Raw genomic sequence first — 15,611 nt, 5'->3', positions numbered from 1 at the left:
TTTTCAAGAGATTGGGAACTTATTTGGAGGAAAACCATAAAAGGCCTTTAATTAAACAATTTCAAAAAAATTCATTAAGTACCTAAAATATCTAAAATTCATAACTAATTAAAGAAAAATCCAAAACAGTCAAACTCACTTGCATTCAACTTATAATAATGTCTAATATTTATTAAAAATATTAAAGTTCCAGAAATCTATCAAAATAAATAGTCTCAAGATTCCACCTGATTAGACAAATCATAAAATACCAAAGGATAACTCATGGGTAGGCATCAAATGTTGCCAATTAGGAATATAAGACTAGCACTTCTATCACCCAAAATTGCTCACCCCTGGCAAAGTATTCCAGAAGATAAATTAGGTATCTCTGGAATATCTATTGAAAGCAACCCTGCAAACAGAATAATATTTATGGTAAGCTTCAAGGATCAGAACAAGCACCAGTCTCCAATGCGGCCATTCAAACACCGCATCTGAAAATTACAGTTATGATATTAAAAGAAGCATCAAAGGTGAGATTTCTTGTCTCATAAATAACAATTAAAGCACGAAAATTAACGACACAATACTTGGCCTATCAAAATACACCATGCACATATAGTGCGTGTACCGATGCCTGAATACCAGAGATAGTTTTCATGTATGGCCCTTTGCCAAATAAAAAAAATTCAGAATATATGAATAACCATCCTATTGACTGCAAAAGCCAAATTCCCCACAAGTTTGATTCTGGATGGTGAAATATTCAGAAAAAAAAAAAAAAAAAGATTTAGGATATTGATTTATAAGATATGAACAAGTAAGAGATCAAACAAATCACCTTTGATAATGGTATGAACATTGTTCAAACATAATAAGAAATACAGCGTGTAATGTTTTTCATTGCTACTAAAAATTTATCCAATTTAAAACTAATTGCTAAATTAGTTTTAAACAATGTGCGATATAAGATCATAAATTTCTTAATGATTTGAGCACATGTATATCACAAAAAGCATCAAATTTTTAAATCACTACATGGAGTGTGCATTGAATTGATAAGTTTATAAGCTTATGAAAGACTAAATCTTCACAGAATGTATGAAATTTTATTCTAACTACCCTTCATGATGAAGATTAAATAAATCTAATCATTAGCTTTAACCCTACTATTTTGGGTTATGAATTTTCATTTTCATTTACTCCTAAAATTTGCATGAGTGCTAAATTTATTTTTTGCAAATCTTTTTTAACTTATGTTCATGTTAGCTTGTCTACTTTTTTCCTTCTCAATCCTTCAAAACTAGATTTATTCACTTGTCATAAGGAATATAATTATAAACTTACAGTTTTATAAAAATTATCTTTAAGTCTACATAATTATTCCCTTATCATATAATATAATCCTAAGGTACTTTCCCTTTTAACCATTCAACCTGAACTCAGGAAATTATATTCTTCTGAATATCATCATTCTTTTATATAATATATCTAAGATACCTAAACTTATCACTTAGGTATTCCTTTATCTTCAAATAATATTGATTGATAAGCATTAATATTACGTTTACTAAAAGTGCATATCACAAGCTCAATTATTCTATTATAAGCTCTCTATCCTCTATAAGATTTTTCATGATTATAACTTTTAAATTATTTCAAGGGATGTCTTGACAATTAAAACCATCTATGAAAAGCACAAACCAAAGAATATCACTTGGCATACCTTTTTCTCCACATCTAATGAAAAAAATATAGAGTCAATGTTAATCCTTGATTTAATTCTACAATATTAGGAACTCATTAATCACTCCATGATTACTTTTAATACAAAACAATGTTTTACCATAAATATCTTTAATAACTTCCAACATACTTTAGGCGCACTTTTCTTCATTGATGCATACAAATTCAATTCATCTGGCACATGATCATGTCTTCTTGATATCAATAAAAATCATATGAAGATTATTTCTATGCTTTATATGCTTGTTAAATAATTATCTTAGGGGAAAAATCACTTCTGTAAACCTTTCAAGCATGACATTAAATTTATTCCTCATAACAAAAATAATTTATCAGTCCATGTTTTATTACTTTATATCATAACTTCATTATATGAATCAAAAGTTTATTTTTTTTTTTAGAATTAACATAATTTTGAATAACTCTTTTGTTCTTAAATATTGATAATAAAAAATTTCTTCTCCAATCATTTAACATCTTCTAAGTCAGCAAAATTCTATATAAATGAATTATTAACCAAGCTATTATAACATTCCCCATAATTCTCTAAATCTCAATCAAGTAATAAATATGCATCTAATATTTTACCTATCTAAATTTTCTTCAAAGCTAACTCTACTTCATTATTTTGGATTAATCTAAGTATATTTTAAGTCTATAGATATCTTATATTTCCTTGGCCATTTTATCTATTTCAATTTCTCCTTCCTATTATGTAAATTTAATCACTACTCTCTTTACAAAAAAAAGAAAAAGCTTTTTTATAATTATTATAAACCATGGTAGCATTTGTAATTTGCTACTCTGCAAAAGAACATTTATTTTTTTTAATTGCATCCTTATTCCACCAAATGTCCTTATACATGTATAGTCTATTTCTAGACTCTAGTAAAATTTCAAGTTTTGTTTTCTAGCTGTAGAAAATTTTTCCATCTAATTTTGGCTTCTACTTGCTATGGATGACAAGTTTTGTTCTTTGATTTTTGTAAGACCCCTCTGGCAAGCTTTTGTGTCTTCTTCCTACTACAATGGTTCTTTCATTCTATATCCATCACCATCATATTGACCTAACTAAGATCTATGGTTGTGAATAAGGAGAGTTCATTTAAAAGTAAGAGTAACGACATAGTGTTCATTAACATTTGTACATCCCAAAAATTTAAACCCAAACTAACTACTTTACATCTAAATTCCATCATATAATTTTGCTACACTTGCTCTTAACATACCTTAATCAATCATATAAATTATCCCTAGGTTATTTCCTGATGATCATACCCTTTCAGGTGAGCAATCCACCATGCCAAAGCAGGTTAGCTAAGTTCGATTGGTCAAAAGGAGACCATATCATGAGTGTCGTGCCTGAATAATGTAAAACAAGTCTCTTATTGGTCAATCCATACATCCAATGTATATAAATCGATTGTCCCATCATAATTAAGAATTTACATCTAGACAGCAAGATCATTGTGTTGATCTCTGATTCCAGACTGTTGGAATTGCAATTCAAAATTGTTTCTTGCTGTTTCTATAATTCCAATAGTAGCAGCTAGGGATTCTAGCAATTGTAAAAGGCAACAGTGGGTGGCCAATGGCTGGAAGATCTACAGGAGATGGCGGAGAGGATCTACAATAGTTTCCTAGTTTCTGAAGGAAGGCGACAAAGTTGTGCTAACAGAGAATTGAAATATAGCCAATGACTTTGATAGCTAAGGTGGGCCAGCAACTACAAGGAGATAAGAGGAGAACAATAAAGAGGATTAAAGAGAACGGATTTGATTTCTATTACAGGAATCAAGCATGTTTATGAGAAATTATAACAAGAATTTAATTAAATTCAAGGTTATCCCTCTTACTAACTCAATACAACAACAACAATAAGCTTTTATCCCACTACGTGAGGTTGGCCGAAAAAATTATCCTAACTAAATAACTACACAATTCAAGAGAAATATTATCATTTCGTAAACTAATCAATAAAATAAGAATGTTTAAATTTAAATTAAAAATACAAATTTATTAAAACATGTTTAAAATTCACTCAAATCATATTGTCCAGTGGATCACTCTCCAATGGTCCAATTTTTTGGCCTCTCAATCTTCATCGCCATGCATGTGAGCAGCAATCCATATGCGTCTATGAAATCTTAATGAATAGATCATCAATCTCAATGGTATGATCTAAAAATTAACAATCCTAGCAATCTCCATCAAGAGATTGAATCGTTAAAATTTTAATGCTCATGATATGTTACCTCTTAATGATGTAATGTCCATATCAAAATCATGAATGATCCCATCAATTAACCTCTTGAATTGAACCCTAGATCAATTTTCTATTCACTATTAATGAATCACATTTCTATTATTAATCTTTCCAACATTAAATGATTTATAATCTTCCTTAATATTCTTAGATTATTTTCCTTTTGCATATAATTCTTGCAAAAATCAATAGTTGATCTTTATATAATCATTGTGTAATCAATTACCATCTATCAATTCAAAGGCCATAAATACCATGTAGCAAATCTAAATGCTATGACTACTTAAATCCCATTTTAATCCAACTTTACGCTAAATCTAGGATTTAGTAAATATTGGAGGGAAGTAGGATTTCAAATATTTACACCAATTCTCCTCATTATGCTTCTTCCCTAAATTTAATTCCCACATCTTATAAGTATTTATCAATAAATTACTATGACTTGTCCATATTTAACATCTATCATACCATGCATAATTCATTATTTAACTCATCTAGGGTTTACTAAATCTAGATTTATAAAATTTATTAAATCTTACTTGAATCAAATCCTATTTGTCGCCAAAAAACACCTTAGGGTAAATCTTACCAAACAGTTTCTAGGGTATGAAAATCCTACTTCTTGGTTAAATCTCATTTTTTTGCTTCCCCAATTTGGGTTTCATGGGATTTCATAAATCCTACGGGAGAGGTGTTCGGATATTGACATCCCTTCCTTTGTCTATTGCTCCTTACCCTTGAACTCCTCTGCCCTTCATATTCTCTTCGCTGCTGTGCTGGATTACTCACAGTTAAAACGCCCTTCTAGCTTCTTCATCATGCTCGGCTCCTCCATCATGCTCATCAAAGACCAACTAGCTGTAACTAAATGATCCTAACACTTATCCTTCCTGACTCATCTTACTGCCTCGGCATATTCGTTGTTTCTCCGACAATTTTGGATTAAGTTCTAGTTTTCATTGCCTATATGCAGCTCCTTTACTGAACAAAGACCCGTAAAGAAAATATGACACAGAATATTGATAAAAATGAAAAGGTACAAAAAGTTTATTTTGATCGGTTGCTATCTGCTTATGTAGCCAAATGTCAAAATTATCAGAATAATAAAGATCCAAATCTAAGCTTGCTGAGACTGAGAAAATGGGAGAAAGTTAAAGATTTACTAGAGAGGAGTGTTCTCTTGCCGATGTTAGGGCAGCCAACGATGAGGACGCCCGGCTTGCTCTGGTGAGAGCTCATAGTACCTTCTTCCTCTGCGTCCATCTCCCTCCCCATCGACACGGATACAAAAGCTAGAGACTTTAACCCTGATCCCGATCTCTCCTCCTCCTCTTATGTATTTCTGTTCGTAAGAGATCAACGAACTGGTTGATTGTGTAGAAGAAGCCCCTTGCCTGCCCAAATTGACCCTGGCCCGAAAATTGGGCCCGGATGGGTTAAACTTTTTTTAATTACACACACAAAAACCTATCATTTACAAAACTAACACTATCTTTCATTTTTTTCCCCAATATTAAAATTCACAACAAAGTGTTTACTTACATATTTTTCTTTAGTCAAATTTCTGACAATTTAATAATGACACATGTAAATACATTAATTGACTAATTCACAAAAAAATGGCATAGTTGTTAGTTTTGTAAATATTTGAATTTTAACTGTTATGTGTAAAATTTTTCATATTTTTTAAGTTAGGTTAACTTAACGCACACATCTAATTACAAAAATAAGGAATATTTTGTTACATTCAACCTAAAAAATAGTATATGGTTGATGTCGATCAAATAACATTGATTAGGTCAGGCGAGTTGTTTATCTTCTAGAGATTTTTTTTTTTTTTTTTTTTTTTTTTTTTTTTGAGAAAGTGAAGCCTAAGAAAAATGTGTAAATAGAATTATTGAAAAAAAAAATTGTGTAAGGATATACTCGTAAAAAAATGTTTAGATGGGGCTTTATAGCCTTAAATTTGTTTGAGATAAGTGTAAAATAATTTATGTAAGCAAATCCGGGAGTTTTATAGCTCGTCATACTTAAGAATTTGATCCAACTTGAATTATGGAGATCAACTTTAGAATCTAAAAGTTTTTGTTTGAGTAGATTTAAAATTGAATTCATAGAATATAATTTTAGTAGTAATAGTTCTAATGGGGGGATTGTAACTTTGGACAATCAAGTTATTAATAAGAGTACATGTGTTAGATATTTTAGATCTATTATTCAGAATGATAGCGAAATAAATAGATGATGATATTATTAGTAGAATTCAAATTGGTGGTTGAAGTGGAGGAATGCATCCTACTTGTTGCATCATAGAAAATTACCCTTCAAACTTAAGGGATAAATCTATAAGATTGTGATGAGACTTGCAATACTTATGGCGCAGAATGTTGGACATTAAAACATAAGCATAATTTTTATTGCCTCAGGTTACCTAACGTAGAGATACATCAGGTAGCCTATAATATATCGCCACGTGCTCTTACTCTTTACCGCGCAGCCCAACGACCCAACCCGAAACGAATATGCGCGGTATTTGCTCGGTATTGCTAGGTACTACTCGGTATTTGCTCGGTACTTGCTCGGAAAAGGAAGAAATGGCTGCCCCCTTAAATTTCAGAGAGAAACAAAGATGAAGGTAGGGAGAGCTGCACGAGAAAAGATCCCTGTGTGCTGGTTGAGTTCGGTTGCACACAGGAGAGCTTCTTCCTCCCTCTGGTATGGTCGGACGGACGTTAGAAACGCAAGCAAGAGGGCGCTGGAGGGGTCCCTCGCTCCACCTGGGTCGCGCGACAGCGGTAGAGCCGCAGCTGCGGCTCTTTCTTTCCCTGGTTTCACGTGAGAAAGGTCCCGGTTTCTTTCCCTCGCTCCGACCGGCTCTGCTCTCCCTTACTCTCGTTCGGACGAGCACATGCAAGCAGGAAGAACTCCGCTCTCTCCTTCGGCTGGAAAGACCGCACGGAACCACTTCCTCTCCGTTGCTCTCTCTCTCTCACTCTCTGTGTCGGGACGAACCTCCTCCTACCGAGCGTCCAGGCGGGCAAATACCGAGCATTACCAAGCAAGTACCGAGCAAATACGGAGCATTATCGAGCAAGTACCGAGCAATACCGAGCGTCTAGGCGAGCAAATACTGAGCAAATACCGAGCATTACCGAGCAAGTACCGAGCAAATACCGAGCATTACCGAGCAAGTACCGAGCAAGTACCGAGCAAATACTGAGCAATACTGAGCAAATAACAAGTAGTACCTAGCAAATACTGAGCAATACGTGAACATAGTAATCCCGGATTCGTTCCGGGTTGGGTCGTCGGGCCGCGCGGTAATGAGTAAGAGCACGTGGCGATATATTATAGGCTACCTGATGTATCTTTACGTCAGGTAACTTGAGGCAATAAAAATTCCTCAAGATGATAGATGATAGATAGGGTCTTTGCTTATCGAAAAGTTCTTGAAAAATCACATTAATTTGAAACAAAAAAAATATCAAAAGTTATCAAGTGTCCAACAGAATTCGCAATAAAAACTCCCCTAAGGGCCTCATGCCTTCTTAACTTCAAGGGGGTCTCACACATCTTTCAACATAGCAAAACAACTTCAATCATGACATAATTCATCACATCACAAAATAATATGATCTCAACACACAAAAAGGAACCAATCATCATAATATATCACACCACAATAATATATATCACATGGACCTAGGGTTCCTAAATACACAAGATATAGAGTTTGCTAATTATGAGTCATTTTGAAGGGTTTCATCCACATTGCCTTTCAAGGGTGGTTTTCTTGAGTACACATGACATTAACTCAATGTATTGAATAGGCTTTTTTTAAAAGTTAAATTTTATTTAATTTATGAAACTTTTTGAATTATGATAAAAATACAATTACATAAATTAATCAACATGGAAGATTTTTTACAAAACAAAAAACATTAAATAGAATTAAACTTCTTGAATGAATTGTATTTGAATGATATTTTCTTTAATTTTTATAAATTTAAAAAATATATCATTAATGAAGTTGATTTTATAAGGCAATTCATTAAATTCTTTTTAAAGAGGAATTATAAATTTGTTCAAGATTTGACTTGCAATGCATTTATATAATCTAAATTAATGATAAATTAAATTTTTGTTTGTTTTTAATTTCAAGAAAATAGAATAAAATGCTCTGATTTTATAAAATAATATATTCCACAGAATAAAATGAAATGAAAGAAGTTAATATAATAAATGATTTTTTTTTAATTCAAAGTAATATGTAAAAATTTATCTAAAGAATTACTTAGATTTTCTTGAATGTTATGAATGTAAATTAAATATTTTTTTATCAATTTTTCTTCGAAAAACACATTGAGCTTAAGCGAGTTTATTCTGTATTAAAGTTAGCTTGTTTAATTATTTATTTGTTAAAAATTGGCTTGCATATAAAATTGTTCGTGAGTTATGATACGTCATCTAAAATTTCTTTGATCGAGAACGAATCTCGAGGCATATTCAAGTTGAAAACTTTCAAAATTAAATTCGGGATCATCTGAATTCAAAATTTAGCAAACTTACAGTCAACTGAACGTCTCAAAGAGAAGAACCTAATGACACCAAATTCGGTCCAACCCGAGTCCAAATTAAATGGGTCCAAATTGGGGGCCCAAACCTTATTTTGAAGGATCAAAGCATTATTTGGATGACAAAATGATATCCAAATATGTCATGCTTATAGTCAAATTGAGCGGCTCGGCGAGACAAATCCAACAAGCCCAAGATCGTCGAATTCCGACATCGTTAAGGCACTTAAAAACTTTTTATGATCGGGGAATCAATACAAGCCATCCAATGAAACACTTTGAACCTGCCTCGAATCTTCTATATATTTACGGGATGTGTGCCACTCATTAAAATATATAAATAGACTCCAACTCTCTACATGAGGAGGTCCTTTGGCTAGAGATTGGATAGAACTCTGAAGCTTCGTCGGACCACCCGGCCGCCGACCGCCGCCAGACTTCCACTTGGCCGCCGCTTGACTTCCACACACCTGCTGGACTTCAGCCCCGCCGCATACCACCATTAAACTTCCACCTGGCCCCAGACTGTCGTCGGACTTCAGCTCAACCTTCGTCGAACCACCGCCCGGTCGCCAGCCACCGTTGGACTTCCACTCGACCGCCGACCGTCGCCAGACTTCAGCCATACATTCGTCGGACCACCTGGCCTCTAAACACCGCCAGGCTTCCACCTGACAACTGCCTGACTTCCACCCGACCACCACCTGACTTCCACCCAGCCGTCGAACGCTGTCGGACTTCCCCCTGGCCGCAAATCGCTGCTGGGCTTCAGCTTGACGTTCGTCGGACAACCGCCCGGCCGCCGAATGCCGCCGAACTTCCACCCGGCCACATACAGTCAACAGACTTCTACCCAACCTTTGTCGAACCACTCAGGCGTTGACTGCCATCAAACTTCCACCCGGACGCCTGACTTTCGCCCTGCTGCTGACCGCTGTCAAACTTCCACATGGTCACAGAGTGTCGCCAAAATTCAGCTCGACATTTGTTCGGGCCACTGCCTGGCCACTAACTGCCGCCAGACTTCCACCCGGTTGTCGCCAGACTTCATCCCGACCTTTATCGGACCACCCAGCCACTGCCTGACTTCCATCCGGCCGCTAACTTCTGTTGGACTTCCACCTGGCTACAGACCGCCGCTGGACTTCAACTCGACCATCGTTAGACCATCGCTTGGCCCTTGACCGCCGCTAGACTTCCACCCAGCCGCTAACCGTCGTCTGACTTCCACCAGACCGTTTGACTTCAGTCCGGCGCCGACCTCCGCCGGACTTCTGCCCAACATTTGTCAAATCATTCCCCGCCAGCCGAACTTCTGCACTGACGCCGTTGTACTTCTACCCTACCGTCACCAAAACTTTGTCTAACTCTCCAAACCACTATAATTTGACCGCATCTAAGTCGAGGAACAGGTCAACTCTTATAATTCACTCAAATTTAGTGAAATCTTTTCACCTAAGTGAGGTCTCGTGATTTTTCCCTCCTCAGACTTTCCACATAAAAGAGATTAGATGTTTTACTTCTCTCTTTCCGTTTGTATGCTAGAAATTTGTTCATCACTAAGACGAAAAGCTTACTCACTCTACCACCGCGAATCATTTAGCCCGTTACAAGTATCAAGTTCATGCTACCTAGTTTGAGTTTAATCAAAAAACAAGCCCATTTCAATAAAATAAAATAAATAAATAATAAATTAATCATGATAGAATTATTCTACTTATATATTAGGGAACTAATGAATCTTAAAAATTAAAATATACTTGATAACTCAAAATTGCTTTTTTATTACCACATAACTCAATTTATTTGTAGTTTAAAAAAGGGTGGTGTTGTCATTACTAATGTGATGATGGTGGGCCAAATATAGAAGCGTCAGCAATGTGTTTAGGGCTGGTTGGCACTTGGCAGCAAACACAAGGTAGGTTGATGGGGCGTTGGCCAATGACATGTCATGCCCTGAGATCTAAAGTGAAAGAATTTCATCTCTTTTCTCTTTATTCGTTTATCGTTATTCTTACAATTCAATTAACAACCAATGTTCATTTACAATCAGATCATTCACAACCAGAGCTGACTAATTATATTTAATAAAATATAAACAAATATATACAATGAAGCATAAAAATATATTACTACATCCAATATTGGCATTCCACTATAAGGTTCAAAGTCTCAAAATAATATGTACACTAGCCACGACATGCTATAAAAGAATACATAAAACCAGAGAATTGAAAATAAAACTAAATCATCATCAATGTCTAGCCCTAAGCTGAATAATCTTTACCTTTACTTAAAATCATATAAAAATCATGTAACGAGCATAAAAGTCCATCAAGAAATCAAAACTCATAAGTGCACTCAATATAATACAAAAGAATCAATATGACTGTTCCAGCACGATCCATATTAATCAATAATCAATAGTCTATCAATATAAGTAATAAATAATCTATAAATTTTGTATCAATCAATAGTAAAACCAATATGCTTAGTAAAACCAAAAGAGATTTATTAAATCATAAGAAAAATGACTATCAATCAATGAGTCATGTCAGTATGTCGTGTAATATTATATTAGTATCTATGCAAGTTCTATTAATATGACTTTAGTTCCATCCATTAGTTAGTTCAATATATTATTATGTATATACAATCTTGAATACAATTATTATGAGCAAGGTAATAGATCTAACTTTAATGTAATATTTTCATCCTTCCAACCCAACCATCATCCAGTTGGCCATCACTTTTTAATTTAATATCTACCTTCGACTAGTTGGTCATTGATCTTTATCTTACCATCATTATTCATTATCTTAAATCAATTCATAAGTAACTTTTAATAATTAATGAAGAGTCGTCACTCTTTATCTGTCGGCATAATCAATCAATTGATTATAGGCTATAGCCAGGAGTACACCACCATCCTTTTATTTTGATAAAAGTCAGTCAACCCACCCTCTTGTATATGATATTACTTTTTCATATCAAACTCATATTAATTATAGTGTTAGCAGCTATCCTTTCTTTCTTATATGCAAATGTCATTTTTATCTCATATTAGTTATGTCATTTTTCTATGCAATGTAGTCATATCAACTATGAAATATAATAGTCCATAAAGTGCAATGAAATTTACAAAATCTGTATAATATATATATGCATTTACTTCTGAAAATCATACCTTCCAATTTACTATACGAAATTTAATATATTATAGTCAAAATGCTCGTGAAGATTATATCTATCATATGCAAAAAATTACATGATGAAAGCTTGATAATTAAGGAGAAAATATATTTTATCAATTTTCAGAAGATTAAAATAGTAGAAATAAAAAACATTGAAAACAAGAGTAAGAGTATAGTCACTTATTTCAAATAGAATAAAATAAATAACAGAAACATCAGGCAAAAAATTCCTAGAGATCGAGCTTCCTCTCTCTTCTCTCTCTCCTCTCCTCTCTCCCTTCTCTTCCTCTCCTCTTTCCTTTACTTCCCATCCTTCCCAGCCAAGCATAACAAAAATCACTCATGACAATTGCCAATGAAACTTTTATTTTTTATCACTCGTTAGGGTACTAATGTAGACCTATCGTAGGATAACAAACTAAGTCAAACCTACCATTATCGTGACCATTTCTAATTGAATATAGTTGTATGTTAATAATTAGGAAGAACATTTTAAATCAATGCATGTTAACTCCAGGGTGTTATCATAAAGCTTAAATTAAGGTTTTGTTTCGGACATGTTTCGTACTTCTTTATAAAGCAGTTTTTTAGTAAAAAAAAAATTAGTTTGAAAATTTTTTATACTTAAAAGTTGCTTTTGAAAGCAAAAAGAAAACTATCACAAAAGAAGCCTAAATCTATTAAGTTGAAAATGAATCAACTAAGGGATAGTAAAAGAGGAAAATATTATAAATATGCAAAAATTCAAGCTAAAGAAATGCCAACTCTAATTTAGAGGGCTTCCTTTAATCCAAGGTTCAATAGTATTTCCCACATCTTTTTTTTTCTTTTTGCATAATATTTATCTCATAAAAATTCACATACTTGTATTTGATTAATTAACTTATGTTGGGGATGAGGAAGAGTAAACACTACAATGACGAAACAAGCAAAACACTATGGAGCCACACCATATCAAGAAATCCACTATAAAAATTGGGAGAAATAAGTGCATATCTCTCTTCTTTATCACTCTCCCCTTGCTTCTCTTCTAAAATGCATTATTCTCTCCATGTGTTACTCAAAATATAAGAGAAAGTCAAGTAAAATAACTTCAAAGGACGCAACCCCTCAGAAAAATTAAAAAGAAAATCGTTCGATGTGGCGCCAATTATGAGCACTCCAAAGTTTGAAACTCTATCTTGATATGTTGCGGCATCGTATCTAGATTGCTACGATGCTCCACTCTTTGTCGTTCAATGCTGGGGCACTTGGATATGCAGCACCAGGGCATTGTACAAAAAAAAAAAAAAAATTTGTAAACCCCCCGCAACCCCCAACGAGCATGAGAAACTTGAGGTCCAAGGCAACAGAACAACCTGATTGATCAACACAAGGAGATTCCACACATAAAAACTTAGCCCTTGACCTTTTTGATAGCCTTAGTAATGCTTAATTACTTAAAAACAATTAGCCATAGGGTTCATATTAGGAGAGTTGATGCATCATGAAGCCTATGATCTAATGACCATAACCAACACAGACTTAACATGAATGCATCATCTAAGGCTAAATTGCCTCTTTGCCTATCATGCTAGCTAGTCCTAACCTCTATGGCAAAGTGGCACCCCATTGCACTATCTAATGTGTTAAATGTTAATGGATGCTAATAATGATATAGCCTCTAATGTTAGAAGACATCAAATAGTGATAAGAGCCCCACCAATGTAGAAATATCAATCGAAATCGCAGGACAATTACTCGCTAAAATCTTAAAATGATGTGACAAATTCTCACCACTATTTAAGTCAATAGAGGGCAACAACAACACACCTAGTACGATAACAATATATTTCCATGCCATCATCTTCCTTCTCAACTTAGATTAATTTTCTTTGTGCTCGAGTGTCTAGTTCCCTCTCAACAAATGTTGAATTTCCTTGTGAATGCTCTAATAATATCAACTTAATCTTCTACCCTCAACAAGTCAATGAATCCTTTTTCACCTCAAGGCTCTCTTCCTTCTCACATTGACCAGTAGATAATACTCGCCAAGGGTGTGAGTCAAGCCGGCTCGTAAGTCAAATCAAGCTAGCTCATATATAAGCCTAACTCGATGAGCTAATGAGTTAAACTTGAGTCAGCTCGACTCAACTCGTTAGCTTACAAATGAACTCATTTATAAAATATATTAGGATCTAAAATTTTAAGTGCAAAAATGTTTAAAATATTTAAAAATATCAAGTAAATCTTTATTACTTTTCTTAAAACTTTCTTTTTTTTATCATTTTATTATAATAGTTGCTTAAATCATATTTTTATCCATCTTACATCCGAGCTGACTCATAAGTCAGCTCAGACTTATAGATTAAAACTCAAGCTCGAGCACTAACTCGAGTAATTAATCAAGCTCAATCTCAAATTAAACGTGCCTCGCATTCAGCTCGACGCCTGCCTTAATGAAAACTTAGCACACCAAAGATGTCTTCTTGATTCAAATCCTTCCAGTTTCTTGTCAACAAGCCACACCCCCCATGCTAACAACTTAACATTCTAGAGCTATTTCACCCAACAAATGCATTCAAATAGGACATCTAATCCTGCACCCATTAATAATGTACAAAATATTTAATTAAAATTATTTTTTTAATTATTTAATTTGATTTAAATCATATAAATAAATATTGAATATTATTCATACATCACATTTACCTAATAATTTTACAAATAATTTTGATGAGCAATATTCACTCAAAAAAATAAATTTTACTGCTTGCAAAGTGAACAAGAAACCCACACGACCAAGGAAATTTTCAGTGGACTCTTTATTACAACAAAGCTGGCTGTACCTTAAAAGCAATAGCATCTCCACATCAAAGCATCAAAAGATAAAACAAAATTAAGGAATAAAATTCATCAGCATAGTAACAAAAGGCTACAGAACTAATCTCACAATGTAAAATGAATAGAAAAAAGCTAAGCATTCAAGCAACCTTCATCACCCTTAAAATGTCATCAACATTAGTATATTATTACCTCTTGCAGCTTCTCTTTCTTCTCTTCTTATGTATTTCATAATCTTCTTCTCCTCCTTCATCAAACATTCTAACTTTCCACACCTCGCATCAATTCTGTTTTGCCTGCTGCTTTTGCTTTGCACCAACTGCGAAGAATTCTGTAATGACCTCAAGAGGCATTCCCTTGGTCTCAGGTACCTTGAGGAAGACGAAGAAAAATGCAATGACACAGACAATGGCATAAATCCCAAAGACACCAGCAAGGCCAATGCTGTTGAGCATGACAGGGAGGGAGTATGTGACTATGATGTCGCCGATCCAAAAGACGAGGGCGCAAATGGCTATGCAGATGCCGCGAACCCTGGTGGGGAAGATCTCTGCGCAGAGAATATTGGGGATTGGGCCAAATCCCATGACGAAGCAGCAGAAATAGGCGATGACACTGACCGTGGAGAGCACGGCATGAGCCACCGTTCCGAGCTCGACTAAATTTGCTATGATCAGTACAAGGAGTGAACAAATGAGGATTGGAATGGTGGAGAGGAGAAGAAACCTGCATGAGAGCAATGGAAGCATACGTGTTATTACAAGGAAAATCCGAGAAAATAAGCACATATTAGTTTTTGATTTTGCTTGTTTTGATTATGCTGAAGGTGAGCTTAAGGTGGTTTTATGTGGAACGTTCATCAATGGAGCTGGTGCTTGTTGTTCATGAATAAAAAGTTGGCCCCTTCTCTCAAATTGGTCATAAAAAATGGTAAAGCCACTCATCCGCCTGAGCATCCTCATCTCTACAACACTTAACTTAGTAATATGCTTCTCTTTTAATGGCCAACATTCGGCACCATAAAGC

The 15,611-nt window shown here is 34.4% G+C and overlaps 1 protein-coding gene and 1 long non-coding RNA gene across 2 annotated transcripts; both read right to left on the bottom strand.

The window, feature by feature from the left end:
- Window positions 1-204: 204 nt before the first annotated feature.
- LOC110110695 lies at window positions 205-5,365 on the bottom strand. The gene is made up of 3 exons (XR_002304740.2): window positions 5,158-5,365; window positions 334-394; window positions 205-227 (listed from the first exon to the last, which is right to left on the bottom strand). It is a non-coding gene; the product is annotated as an uncharacterized LOC110110695 (long non-coding RNA).
- A 9,176-nt stretch (window positions 5,366-14,541) lies between these two features.
- LOC110110692 (monosaccharide-sensing protein 2-like) lies at window positions 14,542-15,334 on the bottom strand. The gene has a single exon (XM_020842291.2). It carries the CDS (start codon window positions 15,332-15,334, stop codon window positions 14,867-14,869), a length of 468 nt encoding a protein of 155 aa, XP_020697950.1. The 3' UTR covers window positions 14,542-14,866.
- Between the last annotated feature and the right edge of the window lie 277 nt (window positions 15,335-15,611).

Source organism: Dendrobium catenatum, unplaced genomic scaffold (genome assembly GCF_001605985.2).
Source record: "Dendrobium catenatum unplaced genomic scaffold, ASM160598v2 fragScaff_scaffold_348, whole genome shotgun sequence".
Lineage (NCBI taxonomy): Eukaryota > Viridiplantae > Streptophyta > Magnoliopsida > Asparagales > Orchidaceae > Dendrobium > Dendrobium catenatum.
The sequence above is the reverse complement of the archived record's forward strand: the minus strand, read 5'-3'. Positions and strand labels throughout refer to the sequence as shown.

Excerpts from the sequence above, each read along its gene's own strand:
- LOC110110692 (XM_020842291.2), bottom strand. The coding sequence starts at position 15,334 with ATGCTTCCATTGCTCTCATGCAGGTTTCTTCTCCTCTCCACCATTCCA.